Below are 16576 nucleotides of genomic sequence, written 5' to 3'. Positions count from 1 at the left end.
ACAAAATAATTTATGAAACTGAAATCACCTGATAATAAAGACAATGCAATGCTAAACTCGGCCCACAACTCTCAACACACTCGTTACGCACGTCTCCACCACTGACCAATTCTGTCTAACCAAATCTGCACAAGTCACGAGACATGTATAAGCAACCACTCACAAGTATAAGACTTAGGTCTTTCGAGAGTTAATATTATTATTATATTATAAAAATCATTACCGAGCCGAGTTAGTCAATTTCATAAAAAATTTTGTTAATTAATAAAAAATAATAAAAGACCTAACTCACTTTCGTAGGAATCACGGTTTCATTTAGCGTATGCAACAAGCCCTTTAAACCCCCCGGTAGCCCGGGTGGACGAGTGAGGTCTCGTGAGGGTTTATTGTGAACACACCCACAAAGTTCCAAAGCAACGCAAACAAATATACAAATATACATCTCAAATACAGCAGACAAACATCACAAGATATATACAAATGTTACCCAACCGGTTACCTATACATGTTTTCCTAAAAACAACCCAAAAACGGTAGCCGGCGTCTGCTGATCTAATCTCCTCCCGCTAGGTCAGGCTGATCAGCTGCCTGACCCGACCCTGACTCCTACGCCTGATCTCCAGCTTGCTGATGTATCTATAAGGATGCTGGGACCGGTACCTGCATATGAGAGAATAAAATGCGGAAATAGTCGTCCTGACGGGCCATGCGGGCCCCCATCCCTGTCTGCAAAGCTAGCTGCTGATAAAGTGTATCCAATTTGACTGGCTGCTGTGGCTGGCGGAGCGGATGCTGCTGCTGGCGTCTCATGAAATGGGGGACATAGACGGGCTATCGGTGAGTCGGGATACCCATCTGAAGCGCGACAGCCGCGTCTGTCCCCGGAGGTGGTGGTGCCTGAGGACCCTGTCGGACCGGGACGAGCGTGGGTGGATCATGAAGCTCATAGTACTCGGCCCTCCGGGCGTCCTCCAAATCGTATGGGGTCGTAGCAGGGCCTGGGTAAAATAGTCAAGCGGATAACGGTCAAATACACCGAGGCGCTCTGCAATACGAGTGATGTACGGCCCCATAGCCAACTGGGCTGACCAGACCTGCCAACTACGGCTCCGGGAGAACGACGCGAGAAGCAACGTCGCTATATTGGCCTCCCGGCCCGTGATCATCGATAGCAAAGCAAAAAGATCAATGTTGTTGCACTTCTCGTGGCCCGAATGACGGCCCACGATAGAGCAAGCAACAATGCGGTGAAGGTACCGGTGGACGGGGTCCCTAATGGACGAATCGACAACGGTGCTCGAGTGGGCCCCGTCCGCTATCGTCGCCTAGAACTGGCCCAACTGGGCCTCGGTCAGCCAAAACTCCCGATCGGTCTGCGATCGTAGAGTATAACCCAGGACGCTCGTAAGGGACGCCGGGGTCAGCACCTCCTCCGTGGTGTAATACCCGGTAGCCACGGCGAACTGTGGTACAGACATCTCGAATGTCTGCCGGCCGAGGGCAAATGACACCGCATGGGGCTCGAAGAAATCGGTGGGCACGTGTCGAAATGTAGAAAAGAACTCACGTGTGAGCTCGACGTACTGTACCGAGTCACATGTGAGGACCTGTACCCACCGGTCGCTCAACATCGCCCGGACGGCCGCCTCCTGGTCTACTGAACGAAGTAGTCCCCAATCGATCATCCGATGTCGGAGCAGCTGCATCGCCATGAAGCGGCGATACGAAGTCTGCTCCTCCGACAAAGGAGCGAAGCGTAGAATGATATGAGGGATCAGGCGGTCGTCCCCCACGATCGACTTCCGATCCGTATCGGGAGTGATCGGGATCTCGTCCGCGTCGTACCTGATAACCCGTGGTGGGCGCACCACGGACTGTGGGGGCTCTGGAGAACCTCTCGGACGGGCTACGGGACCACGTCGTCCCGCGCCGGCTGGTCTCTGTCTCTTGCGCCCGGCGGCGCCTGATGAAGGTCCTGGAACATTTGACATGCTGCACGACAGGAATAGAACATTAATATAAGACACGAAAAACGAGAAAAAATTGGGATAACCTATTTACATCTATAAGAAATCCAGGTATCTCCGCCCGAAAGGAGATTGAGTACGGGCGGAAAACCTAAATACGATTAACGCTCAAAAATCCCGAAACAATAAACGACACAAACTCGAAACAAAATTGACCCGAAAGACACAAAAACAGACACACTGACTACTGTCTTGAAAAACGTGCAACATAACAAACTCGACTCGGAACTCACAGAATCGGGCGGATCGGGCCTCAAAATCCATTTATATTATTATAATATTATTAAATTAAATTAAATTATTATGTTATATTAAAATATTATTAAATTTATAGATTCATTAATATTATATATAAATTAAATTATTAAAATATTAAATTAATTTAATTAGATTTTATTATTAGTATTATTATTAGTAGGTAAAATTTTAAAATATTATTATATTAGATTATATATTATTATAATATTAAATTATATTAATATTTTAAAATTTTATTAATATTATTATTAGTATTAAATAAAATATTAAGATATTATTATTATATGATAGTATATATATTAGATATTAAAATTATGTTTTATACCTTTTATATTAAAATAATATTATATTCTTAAAATATATTAAAATTATATAAACATTTAAAATTTTATTATTCATTAATTATTTTAATTGTATTATGAGTATTATTATTATTATTATTAATTTTCGAATTACAAAACCCGAGCCGACACCTCATTTAAATATAACCCGAGACAACACCAATCCCGCCAAAACCCGGTAACAAACCAATTTTCAAACTTCTCGAGCCTAACTATCGATTTAACCAAGTTCTTAACCCGGCACAACCCAAACCACATTCAACTGATACTCTAAACTTAGACCGAACTCACAATTCGATTAACTCTCAAACCTACACACTCTGACATAACCCGAACACCATGACACAATGAACCCCAAATCAAATCGAAATCAAAATCAAAGTAATCAATCAGTTACACTTACCTCGAGGATTTGGAAAGCACAAGACAACGAAATAGAAGAACGGTGAACAATAGTGGACGGTGGTCGGCCAGATGATGATAATGATAGTGAAGAGATGGAGAGACTGGCGGAGGACGGTGGTGATGTGACGGTGATAACGGCGGTGGTGGAGTGGCAGTACCGGTGGTGGTTGTGGTGAGATTTGTAACGGAGATGGATGGATGATGATGATTGAGATGATGAAAAACGGCGGTGGTGGTATGTGGTATATGGCGATGGTGGTGGTATGGTGGCCGGCGGTGGTCGGAGTGAGAGAGAGGGAGAAAGTGAAGTGAGGAGATGGTGAAGCGGTGGTGAAGGTGATATATATATATATATATATATATATATATATATATATATAGGATGGATCTTGCGAGAAGTGATTTTATAGAGAGAAGTGCGAGAACTTAATCATAACCATTGATGATGATTGATCTATGGTCTACAATCAAAATGGTAATAGTGTATTATGAGTTTCAACATCTTAATGGAAATTAAAGGAGTTTCAAACAAAAAGGGTATATTGGTATTTTAATTTGTAGAAGCCACATTTGTAACTTACATTTCATTATTACATTCCTAAATTTTAACTATATCATCTCTCAAATAAAATATTCTAATAATTTAAGCTTGCAAGAAGTTATTACAACCTACAAAAAAAATCATATAATCTGTATTACCAAAACTTTTTATTACCAAATAAATTTGTGGGTTTCAACATGCGTTTTCTAGTTTATACAAGCTAACAAGTTCTTCAATATTCATAAAAAACGTTGCCCAACAATATGTTAACGTTACATTATTTAGGAATTAATTAGTTCACAGTCAATTAATTTACTAATTAAATTCATAATTTAAAAATGATTATGTTAAAAGTTACATTATTTATTGTGTTACTGTATGTGGTATTTCAAATTGTGTATGTGTATTATTTTCGTGTGTAGGTCCATTTATGTACTATGTAGCTTCATACATTTATTATATTTGTGGTATTTTGAATTGTGTAAGTGTAATTTTTATCGTGTAGGTTCATTTATGTAATATGTAAGTTCATATATGTACTTTGTAGGTTCATATATGTATTGCATATGTGGTTTTTTTGAATTATGTATGTGTATCTTTTATCACGTGTAGGTTCATTTAAGTACTGTGTAGGTTCATATATGTACTGTGTAAGTGATACTTTGAATTGTGTATGTGTAATTTTTTTATCGTGTGTTGGTTCATTTATGTATTGTGTAGGTGGTATTTTGAAGTGTGTATGTATAATTTATATAAAAATTTTGAAATTAAAAATAAAATAAAATAAGATGTAGATTTGTTTGTTGATAAACTGTAAAAAAATGTAAATAGGTTTATGTGAAGGATATGTTGTACGACGTGTAAGATATGTTGCTTAATGTGTAGGATATGTTTTATGAATTGTAGGATATGTTATATGATGTGTAGGATATTAGTTTACCTACACAAAATTAATTTTGTCTACACTACATTAGATATGTCGGCACTACATTAGATATGTCAACGCTACACTAATTATGACTACACAACATTAAAATTGTGCATACACTACATTAGATATGTCTACATTACACTAATTATAACTACACAACATTTTAAAGTGCACTTACAACACATTACGTAGCTATATCTACATTATTTATAAAATAATAATAATAACATTAATTAGTCATTTACATAACAAAATTATTTTAGATCAAATAGATTACAATGGTTCAAATTTTATATGAAATAAAAAATAATAATAATAGTTTGTAACTTACCATTTGCTAGTAACTTATCATTAATTATTAAACCATTAATGAGTATGAGTTACAAAATAAAATACTTTATGTTTCACTAATATACCCTTGCATATAAATAATCAAAATATAAAAAAGAAATTATGTGATTGGTTAAAATTTCTTCTCGCACTTCTCGCAATAAGAAACACTTCTGAAATTAACCTAATCCTATATATATAATACTAAAAAATATTATTATTATAATTTTTTTTTCGGATTATCCATGGCCCATCTCGTAGCGCGATGGGTCATGGTGATAAGGGTCGCGCTACGCGACCCAATTCTGGTCAGATTAGGGTTTGACCACAATCGCGGTGGCTGGTCTGGCGTCATCACGCTACGCGATGAAGTCAGACGTCTGGGATGCCAAGTTAACCATCGCGTAGCGCAATGGTTAACCTTCCAGGTCCATCGCGTAGCGCGATGGTCCCAAGAGAACAGAAAGTTTTTGCCATTTTTGCGTCGGGTATTTTCCGACCCGGTCACTTTTCGACATCCCGACATCACCCTGAACACGTTTCCGAAGTCAGAATTTGCAATACGTACCTGGAACACCATGAAATTGACCACAAACTTACCGAACCTCCATGATGCACACTTCACCAAAAGCTTCCCCACACTTCGACTTTGCTGCACACACCTCAAGACAAAAGTCAAACAACGACTCAACAAACATAAAATTAAATGGAACACACTTACAAACCCCGAGTTGCCTCCCGGTCAGCGCTGAATTGCGTGTCAGCTCGACAATGCCTCAAATGCTTCAAGAAGTTCCATAAACCGATAAAGTCCCCCTAGAACTCACCGATTTCTTTTCTCTCTTCCCTTTCCTTACTGTCGGTTTCTCTCCATCTTTCATCTTAACGCCTTTCTCATTCCAACCTTTCTTCTCACTGCTACCTTTCAGCTCGTTCCTGTCAGTTACAAAACATCCCTCTCTTGTATGATTTGTGCACGATGGTACACACTTGTCAACAAGAGGGTTAGTAGCATTTTCGAACAATAATAACCGCTTAACACGGTTCCCACACTTAATGCCCAAAAATCCCTCAACACAATCAATTACTGCATGTGCTGTAGCAAGGAACGGTCTGCCCAGTATGACTTCGGATTGTTTAATATTACCCTTAACATAATCAAGTACAAGGAAGTCAACTGGGTAGCAAAAATCGTCCACTTGAACCATTACATTAGTGACCATGCCCCGGGGGTGTGTATGAATTTGATTCGCCAACACCACAGTGGTGTTTACACTCTCTAACGGGCCAAACTCTTACTGATCATATAAACTGCCGGGCATGACACTAACACATGCTCCAAGATCTAGAAGTGCCCGATCAGTTTTAAAATCTCCAATTTGAATTGATAAAAATGGCACTCCCGGATCTTGGAATTTACTCAAGGTGGTATTATCCTCCACCTCCTCATCTCCCGTGTTGGTCAATTTGGCGTTTAGACATTTTTCACAAGTGCAGTTTTCACAAAAAGTTAATTCATCTGTTTTTAATTTCACTTCATTTTGGAAAATCATTTCATTTTTTACCAACACCTTCATTCTCATCACTAACATCATTCACCACCGCTTTAACAAACTGTGGTGGCGACTCAACTTCAACATAGGTAATTTCAAAATGAGGTACAAGACTTACCGCGTTAATGTGCACACTATTACCTTTCTTCGAGCTTGAACTGGCATGTTGCAGGTTTACTGTGGTATCACTTGGTAGCTGACCCGCGTTCTTCTGAAATCTCGCCACGTCTGCTACGAGCTGACCAATCTGCTTTGACATCGCTTCTGCTGACTTGTCTCTCAACTCGAACTGTCTCTGCGTTTCCTTCTGATTACCAGTCACGAGCTTCAGCATCGAGTTTTGAATGAATTGACTCGTCTGAATTTCCTAAACTACCCTTCTGCTGGTCCTGATTCTGATTACCTGACGAACTGTTACCCCGGTAACCATCTCTGTTATATCCCCGACTGTTATACTGACTGTTCGAACCACCCTAAGCTGTTCTGCCGTCGGTTCTGACTGGATCCCTGAAAGTTCGGGTTCGACTGGTTCGACACGTTCCCGTATTTGAAATTCGGGTGATTCCTTAGGCCCGGGTGATATGTATTCGAATTAAACTCTTGGCCCTTGGACTCCCCGTCATCGGTATACTCGTCATCATCAATCCCGGGGCAATCTTCAACCTTATGCCCCAACTCGCCACAATCTGAACAAACCGAGAATTTAACCCCGACTTTACCAACCTCTTTCTTCTTCTCTTTCCGATAACTCGCGAGTCCGCGTTCCAATTCTGCAATTCTGACTGACTCGCTTGAAGCTGATTTAACTGTTCGGGTAACCCCGACTTTTCATCTTCGTTCAGCTGCTGCTTCTGACTTGGAATCCTCACACATAAACTCAAGGAAACCCCAATCATCCTCTTCTGGTTGGTTCAACAACATCCCATTGCATGACGATTTCAAATACTTTCTGTCCTCGTAAGTCAACCCATCAACAAAACACTTCACTAACTCCCACAACTCAATCTAGTGGTGCGGGCATTTCCTGATCATCTCCTTATAACGAATAAATGCCTCATGAAATAACTCACCCGGTGACTGTGCAAAATGTCGAATCTTCATCTGGGCTTCGTTAGTCTTTGACTGCGAATAATACTCGTTAAGGAAAACCTGCTGCATCTCGGCCCAGCTCTCAATACTGTGCATCAGTAGCGAGTTGAACCATTGTTTGGCCTTGTCTTTTAATGAAAACTGGAACAACCGCAACCGAACCTCATCCTGATCATAAGTACCATCACCAATAGACCCACAAATAGCTGAAAAATCTGACAAGTGTGAATGCGGGTCTTCTGATCCCAGTCCGTGAAAATGGGGAACTATGTTGATGTAGGACGGACGGGATTTAAATGTCGGCTGTCCCTGAACACGCACCTGTGGGACAATCGGTGATGCACCATCTGAAATAGCCGGTCTGAACCGACCGTTAACACCCTGAACCGGAGGCCTGTAATTACTTTGCCTGGCCCTCGGTTCCCCGATTAACCTGAATCGGCTGTCTCTGTTCCTCCCGATATCTTCTTATATCACCTCGATCAAGATTCCTGTTCCTCCACCTGTTACCTCTCACCCTAACTGGTTCCTCAACCTCTTCAACACGCAAACCCGTATTGTCATTTCTCGGCCCAAATTCCTCCTCATCTCCCTCTTCTTCGTCTTCAGTGTAAATACTGACATGGTCAAAATCTTGAATAATCGGCTGTCGGTGACGAGGGGTATTGTTCAGGGCTGATGGCCCGGGTCTGTCATGGTTTCGGTTTCTGGACTCGGGCTGAATTTTGGGGTTGTTGATTGGTGTGTATTGGTGGTGGTAGGTCATTATTTGGTGGATTTTGGTTATTTGGTGGGTTAGGTTCGGGTTGTAAAACATTAATCTCGGGTGGTAGGTTTTGATTTTGATTCTGGTTCTGGTTCTGACCTTCCATTTCGGACTGTCTGATTTGAGCTCGGTTCTGCCGAGCTAACCGTTCGATTTCTGGCTCGAAAATCAGCGGAAAATTTCTTCCTGAATGGTGGGTGTGCATAAACCTGTTACCTGCACAAATAACACACCCCGCGTAAAATGGGAAAACAAAATAAACTAAACTAAAATAAAAATAACAACTAATTAAAACTAAGAAATCAATTAACACAAAAACACTAAGCGCACTAACTCCCCAGCAACGGCGCCATGTTAGTGCTAGACTGTCACTATCTAGTCAAAAACTATTAATTCAGTGTTCCTAATCACCTAAGCAAGCTAGGGTAAGTAGGGTGTCGAACCACGAGGTGTATGTGGTCAGTGTGCAGTGAAACTGATTCCTAACATTATGAAGTAGTTCAAGTAAAGTGTTGATCACACTAACAAACAGTTTGGTTTTATAGTAAACGAACAAGTAATCAAGTATTCAATCAATTGGACAAAGCAAATCACACCCGGGAATCCAAGTATGTAACCTAACAGCAAACTCATGCAACTTAACAGATAAACTATCCTGTGTCAACTACAAACTGACTAACCGGTTAAACCTTAGGCATCCACGCTCGCTAACACACGACACTGGTTATCAAACGGTCCCTGCCAGTGTGACTCAACTAAGGGCAAACGTATGCTTTCTTGCAATTAACAGGTCAACACAATCCTACAAGCAATTATCATAGCAACTGGCACACTAATCGTTCTGATCGAAATAAACCTAAACTGACGTTGTGCACAATCATACTAGACATCAATACTCATAGATTAACATCAAAGATAGTTACAATCAATTTGTTCTTAATACATGAGAAAACTGAAAGATACAATACTCTACATCCCGGGCATGACTCGAAGGAACTAGCCGCGCATCGACATCTCTCGGGCTTCGATTATGATCTGGTATGATATGTATGATGCTTGGAGATGATTGGAAGTGATGGTGGCTCTCCTTACTGCTCTGAAAATCGCCTGGAAGGTGAAGAATAGCTTCTAGGGTCGTCCAAATGTGTTATATAATAAAACCCTAACTTTCACGATTCTGGGGACCATCGCGTAGCGCGATAGTCTCCTCTCCTGGTCCATCACGCTACGCGATGGACTAAAAGTCAACGCAGTCTAATTTACAGGGCATCGCGCCACCTTCAACACCCATAGCGCTACGCAATGGGTCTCTTCAATTAGCAAGTCCATTTAAGTGCCTCGGTTCGCTTGCTGGACATCCCGGGTCTTCATTACGTGCTCGTACAGGTCCAAATTAAGCACATTAAGTACCTGTGACCTGAAACACAATAATCACGTATGGAGTACTAAAGTTCCTAAACTAAACTAGTAAAACGACTAAGTCAACAAGTTAATATATGCACAAATAAACCGAACATCAATTATGCTACCAGAATTGTTTTCAACAACGAAGGTGAAAGTTAAGACTACTAGTGACCAAATTGGCAATATAGATTATCATCAACCAATAAATACAGTTTGAACTATCAAAATCCAAGTTGCCAATTAGTTATTATGTATAAATTTCATGAAGCATTCATATAATTTGCGAAGTTAACAATAATTGTAAATTCTTCATTTTGAATCTCGTTTTACAAAAATCATAATCTCCCGTCAAAACTCATTTCAAATTTTCAAACTATCTTTTCGAAAAAAGAATGATCAGATGTGCTAGTAAGGTATATAATGATTGATTACCCTTTAACAAATAATAAACCGCTCATAAGCCATTTGAGGATTGTTTGAACAATTAACCAAACAATGGAAAAACCATTTACATCATTCCCCAGTAACACCTAAGTGTCCCCAAAAGCTCTACATATTTAAATCATCAATTAGATATGCTAGTAAGAGCGTTTCTAGTCCGTTCCCTACCCTATATCCATACATATCATATAATTACACTAGAAAACATTGTATTTTCTCTCATGGTTAATTAAATAATAATTTTTATACTTTTATTATCATATTTTTCCTCTCGTTCACTCACAACTACTTTACGAAAATATTAAAAAATTATATAGTATCTACAGTAAAACCTTAAATTTAACTTTCCTATATAAATTTTCTCTCTCCTCTACTCACAACCACTCATAACCATACCATATAATTTACAAATCCCCTCATATAATTATAGGGAACAGATTGAGAATGCACTAAGGTATACTAATGATTGATTACCCTTAACAAATAATAAACCATTCATAGACCATTTGAGGAATTTGTTTGAACAATTAGCCAAGCAACGAAAAAATGATTTACATTTTCATTCCCCGATAATAAGTGTCCCAAAAGCTCTACTTATTTAAATCATCAAATCCACACCATTCAATCTCAAATAAGGAAAGGAGGGGGATTCCATCAATACATCATTCATTCTACATTTCTATAAATCCCAAACAAAAACAGCTACTAGGGCAAACCTAATTTACTGCTGAAAAACTTTGTTTATGTAAAGCCATCATCATCTTCAAGATATGTCATTCCTCTATTATAACACTCACACAACAGTTTTACATTTCCCGGGTTTATTCACGTATTGTCTTTAATGAATGCTCAACATCATCACCATCACCATCACCATCACCATCACCATCACCATCTCCTTTCTTACCAAGGTGTTTTTGAGAAATCATTATTAATAATCCTTCCTAAAATAAACACTGTTGCATTAGCTTTTTCATATTTATATCATAAAACACAGCTATCAAAAAGAGCAACAAATATACAAGTGTATGTATACGCACCACCGTTCCAGCAATAATGGTGCCATTGAAGGGATGGGAAGCACAAGCAGTAACAACCCCAGATAATGGTATAATCATGTTTCGTTTGCACTCAGCGGTCTCACTGGGATTCTTTGAGTCACTACATCAAAAACAGACATGATTGACATTTGAGCGTCCATCTGTTCTTAAAAAGAAAGAGAACCGTGTGAAGTTTCTTACTCGTAATCTACATGGTACGGAGAGCTGGTGTGTGGATAAAAATCTAAAAGATGCAGACCGTTAGTTAAAGTTGACCCAACTGCATAAATCTGCACATAGTTGAAACATGCTTTTATTAGTTATAACCAATTTAATATTAAAAACATAGCAGATTAAGAGACCACTAAAGTGACCAAAAACTTTATACAATTTGATGTTGGGTGTTTAGCGGTACCGAAAAGAAACAAATACTAATTTACTAATAACAATGAAATGAAAAATAAATGTCTTACAGAGTGTTTAGGTATCCAACATGGTTTCCTTGGTAGGGATATAGGGAATTCATCATTTGATTCATCCCTAATTTTGTCAATAAACATGGTAGCATTAGAAAGTTGAGACTATTGAAATAAAAATGAGAGCTTTAGATTATGTTGAGTGACAGAGGATAAAGAAAGACTAACAGCCAAGGAGGAGGAGGGCAATGGATATGTGACACTTGAAAATTATGCAAATCCAAAACACCAGACCTAAAATTAATAACTAAATCAAAATTAATGATTATGTAATACCAAAAGAAAAAACATAAAAGAAACTTGAATGACGAACGAATTAATTTCCTGAATTAACTTACCAGCCATCATCAAGATGGAACCCCAGCTGATATGGACAAGATGAATTAATGCTGATTGACTGTATTTCCTTAGGGAGAATATCAGATTGTGCCTGCACCATACAAATATACAATATAAAGTTATAATATACATTAACTTAATTAATTATAATAGATTGAAAAGAAAATAAAAGGCATGTGACATAATCCTTATGCATACCTTCAGAGGTCCGATTTTATTCAGCATAGATGCTAACCTTACTGATGTTAGAGGAGAAGAGTGTGCCTGCAAGTGGGAGACAATTTATTATTTGAGTTATTGACCAAGAATTTCTTATTTCATATTTTTTATATGTTTTTTATTTCAGAAAGATCACCTCCTTGTGACTTTGAAAAGCAGCTGCTGATCTTCCGCCACGTAGATCCCATATATATATAAAGCCACTCTTACTTGCACCAATAACACACTGATAAAACAGATGCAAGGTAAGTCTTGAAAAAATTACTTCAAGAAAAGCTAATTTCAAATTATTGTTTTGTAACCATGTATATGATAAAATATCAGATAATTTACTTGATTCTCATCTAGTTGGATGCTGGTAAGGCCATGAGTTGCATTAGTTGTAAGCCCAGATTGTGGAAAATTGCTTGCTCTCCTATCCCATATACTTATTGTTCCACATGTATCAGAAGCAAGTACCCTACGAAACAAAATATTTTAATCAATCAATCAATCAATCAATCATGCCCAATAAAATCCCACCGACAGCAAAGCTATAAGTAGGGTCTGGGGAGGGTGGGATGTAGGCACACCGTACCTCTATCCAAAGGAATAAAGAGGTGGCTTCCAGAGAGACCCTCGGCTCTAAGTACATGTGTATGAAGCAAAATAAAGGAAATCAAAGTTTAACAGTTATAAAAAAAGTACTACTAATTATAATAATATTAATAATAAGATCACAGTTTAACAGCTATATAAGCTAATAATAATTATAATAATAATAATATATTAATGTTAAACATTTTAATGTTACAATCTATTAGGATTTTAATAATAATAATAATAATATATTAATTTCAAAATATTTTAATGTTACAATCTATTAGGATTTTTAATAACTGTTCATTATTATGTGTTTCTTGTCTGCAGACCTAGCATCATCATTGCATAAGGCCACGTCAGATAAACCTTGTCGCACACTAGTACCATGAACACTGACAGTAGACCTTTTTGTTAATACCTGCATATCAATCATAGAACAAATTCAAGTTAGCAGGATTCTCCTTAAAAAATAGATTGTAAAAGAATTATAAAAAATATTAATGCATGGGTCAGATGTTATATATTCAACATAACTTGTCATCTCCCCTCCTCTTATTTAAACCCTCGAATGCTGAATTTGAGGGCAATTATGATTAATCATATGTTAAACATTCAACATAACTTGTTTAACCTAAATCGGCATGATCAATTAGTTTTTTCTTAATGAAATATTACGAATGTGCTTTTGCAAGGTCAGTACGTTTCATGCTTATAGTATAACATAAAGTTCAATACAAAACAAAAAAAAAATGTAAATACAAAATTCCATATAAAAGTTGCTAGAGGTTAGCAAGCGACTTGCTAAGAAAATGAGCAATATCATATGAGAATATAAAGGAAAAAACATACCTCAGTTGGTTCAGAAGATTCATACCCAAGATCAAATATACAAACTTCATTATTGCTCAGAGATGTGCATGCAACCTGAATGATATGTAAGTTAAATCTTATTAAAAAAAACCACTTTGATGGAACAGCATATAATAGCAAGATAAACAAAAAAAACACCTTTTGGATCAGCATTCATTACATTATATAAAGGTATAAAGGATATGCGTTTGTAGAGAAAAAAATTAAATAAATGATAATAAGAAGAAAAGAAGGTAAATAAACACCTCATCCTGACTAGCAGGATTCCAGCAAACAGCATTGGCACCACTAAATATAGGAATGTGTAGCAAATGTTTGCTTTGATCTTCCTCTGCGCCTAAAATCACAAGTAAAAAACATAAAGGGGGTTGTAAGAAATTCATCATTGAAAGTTGAACAAAAAACAAAGTGATATAAGTTCATTAGTACAAAAATCCAAATAAGTGACTTGCACACTTCATGTTCACAAAAACAGCACAGTTCATCTACCCAAATTCAAATCAATTCTTTCATTAAAATCATTGGATTGCAAAGCGTGACAAAGATCATAGACCAAATTTTAAAAACTTACCAGACCCGTTACTTTGACAATATAAAGATTCAAATTCATGTACTGTTAAGCACCCTGGTCTTGTCACTGATGCCAAATAGATGCCCTGAGGAAAAATTAACAGATTAAACTAAAAGCGCGTGTGTTCTACTCCTAGTCCTAAATCTGGAAAAAAAAAGTCAGACCAGTAACTGAAATGATTTTATTATAAGTTTATAGCAAATAAAATGATGTTGAAAAAATATATTGCGTGAAACTAATAACGTGTATGTTCTATTCCTAGTCCTAGATCTGGGAAAAGTCAGAACAAATGATTTTACTATAAGTTTATAGCATTCAAAATAGTGTTGATAAAACATAGAAACACAGTATAATTGTCCAACCAGTGAACCAACTTTACCTTTGCATCAAATTCCAAAGCAGAGACACCCAACCTGAATAATAATTTTATCAAGAACAAAATTGTTAGTGCGCATATTATTAATTCCGTGACATGATTTTGTTTGCAGCATTTATAGAGTTAAACACATTACACACGCATATGTGAATGACTTCCTTACACAATGTGTTTATACAACTATACATAATCATAGGTAGGGATGAGCAAAAACTGAACCATAACAAAAAAAACCAAACCATTAACTGAAATTGGCCATAACCGAACAAAACCGACGGTTGTGGTTAAGTGAATCTGATTAACCGACCATTCGGTTATGGTTACGATTAATGTGTCGCCGCTAACCAACTTTAAACAAAACCAAACAAAACCTTGTATGCTCTTGTTTTTCCAAATTTTATACATACTATTCCATCTTTTATGCCTCCATTTTTAACTTCGAACACTTAAATTTATGCTACAATTGTTTATAACATAGCTCAGGAAACCATAACTAAGCTTTGAATCGGCATGTTTCATCTTCAAAACTTCATAATTTAGCTAGGAACACAATAACCGAACCATTTCCAACTTGAAAAAGAAAAAAAAATGCATCGGACTATTAACCGAACTTGACCAAAACCCACTCATAACCAACAGTTAACCAACTATTCGGTAATGATTAAGCAATCTTCCATAACCGACACCCAGTTATGGGTATGGTTAAGCCCCCATAACCAAACCAACTTTGCACACCCCTAATCAAAGGTAACAAATTAATATAAAAGTTGAGGTACTGAGTACTCACAGTTGTGTGAACCTGGTGATGCCTGATTGAGGTTCATCGTTCTGCAAATAATTAATTATCATCTATAAGCTAGTAGGTACCCCACCGACTACTCGCCTATTAATCACTATTTGGTCAAATCGGTCAAAAAAATATAAAATTTAGAATATATATATATATATATGTATATTTAAAAAATTGCATACAAATTCCAATCTGATTACCAGTTTACTAGCGTCTAGCGAGTTCTACAACACTTTCGATAAGCATAATGTAAACTCACCACGGAGAAAGGATAGTACTGTCTGTAATGTGTACCGCAAGGTGTTGACGCCTCTTCATAATAAGTATGAGGAAAAACCCCAATCTCAATTAAAAAACAAACCTAGGGTTAGTAATTCAACAAGCTACATCATATTAATAAACAGTAGAAACAAACACCAAACTTCTTACTTCAGAATACGATCGCATTAGCCGCGGGCAGACGTCGTGAAGGTAACGGCGATCCGATTTGCCATTCAATTCAACGAGACTCCGTTTCCAGTGTGACCTAAATTTAGATGATAATTGATAAATAATTAACGAAATAAGTTAAAGCAACGATAGTTGAAGTTGAATTGGTCTACCTTGCAATTGGGTTAGGGTTATCGCCGATCGGAGCCACTGGAACTGCGTACTTGTCCATGACCGATTGTGTGGGAGGAAATGAGGGTACGGAGTGATGATTGATAGGCGATGAAAATAATATAATATAAAGTTCCTTCCCGCCCTTTTATATAATTTGGGGCAAACAAAATCCCTCCAGCTGCTACGGTTAGCGCGGGTGACTCCACCAGGGTTGTAAACAGGTCAGAGTTCGAGTCAAGTGAGCATTTGAATATTGTCGTTTTTTTGTTTATTTTTAAAAATAATTAATGTTAAGTTTTAGTCTAACTAATAACCATTCAGTTCTCCTTAGACCGATCATTGTGGTTACCGCCTGGGGCGGTATGGCCTCCGCCTCACCTCCACACCGGACAACACCCTTGCTGGCCCCACCATCCAAGCATTCCACCGGTAAACCATATATCGCCCCTTACTCTGCAAAAACCTTGTCGCGTCGATGCCCATGCGGGCATGCCGCCCACAACAGGCAGTCTTATATTGATCTTGTCGATCCTCACTCATTTAGTCTAACTGTTGTCTTGTTGCCTCTTTAGTCCGACTTTTGACCAAAGCCAACTATATTTGGTCGGCTTGAACAAAATCGGC

The 16576-nt window shown here is 37.9% G+C and overlaps 1 protein-coding gene across 1 annotated transcript; it reads right to left on the bottom strand.

Moving 5' to 3' along the window:
• Positions 1 to 6836: 6836 nt before the first annotated feature.
• On the bottom strand, positions 6837 to 16057 carry LOC143550694 (uncharacterized). Its single transcript, XM_077041303.1, has 21 exons — positions 15952 to 16057; positions 15779 to 15875; positions 15609 to 15692; positions 15347 to 15387; positions 14563 to 14596; positions 14184 to 14268; positions 13858 to 13949; positions 13592 to 13666; positions 13072 to 13160; positions 12494 to 12620; positions 12297 to 12386; positions 12140 to 12205; positions 11941 to 12032; positions 11771 to 11836; positions 11600 to 11666; positions 11328 to 11416; positions 11127 to 11247; positions 10916 to 11030; positions 7885 to 8078; positions 7457 to 7616; positions 6837 to 7192 (listed from the first exon to the last, which is right to left on the bottom strand). The coding sequence occupies exons 1-21, from the start codon at positions 16008 to 16010 to the stop codon at positions 6837 to 6839; spliced, it is 2199 nt and encodes a 732-aa protein (XP_076897418.1). The 5' UTR covers positions 16011 to 16057.
• Positions 16058 to 16576: the final 519 nt, after the last annotated feature.

The sequence above is a fragment of the Bidens hawaiensis genome, unplaced genomic scaffold (assembly GCF_021521415.1).
Source record: "Bidens hawaiensis isolate Kalapana, Puna unplaced genomic scaffold, B.hawaiensis_p1.1 tig00016126_1, whole genome shotgun sequence".
Classification (NCBI taxonomy): Eukaryota; Viridiplantae; Streptophyta; class Magnoliopsida; order Asterales; family Asteraceae; genus Bidens; species Bidens hawaiensis.
This window is presented reverse-complemented; position numbering and strand designations above follow the sequence as displayed.

Coding starts and splice junctions, on each gene's coding strand:
- LOC143550694 (XM_077041303.1), bottom strand. CDS start 16,010: ATGGACAAGTACGCAGTTCCAGTGGCTCCGATCGGCGATAACCCTAAC. Junction 15,693..15,778: donor TAATGCGATCGTATTCTGAA/GTAAGAAGTTTG, acceptor TTTTTAATTGAG/ATTGGGGTTTTTCCTCATAC. Junction 11,667..11,770: donor TGCCCTCCTCCTCCTTGGCT/GTTAGTCTTTCT, acceptor TGACAAAATTAG/GGATGAATCAAATGATGAAT.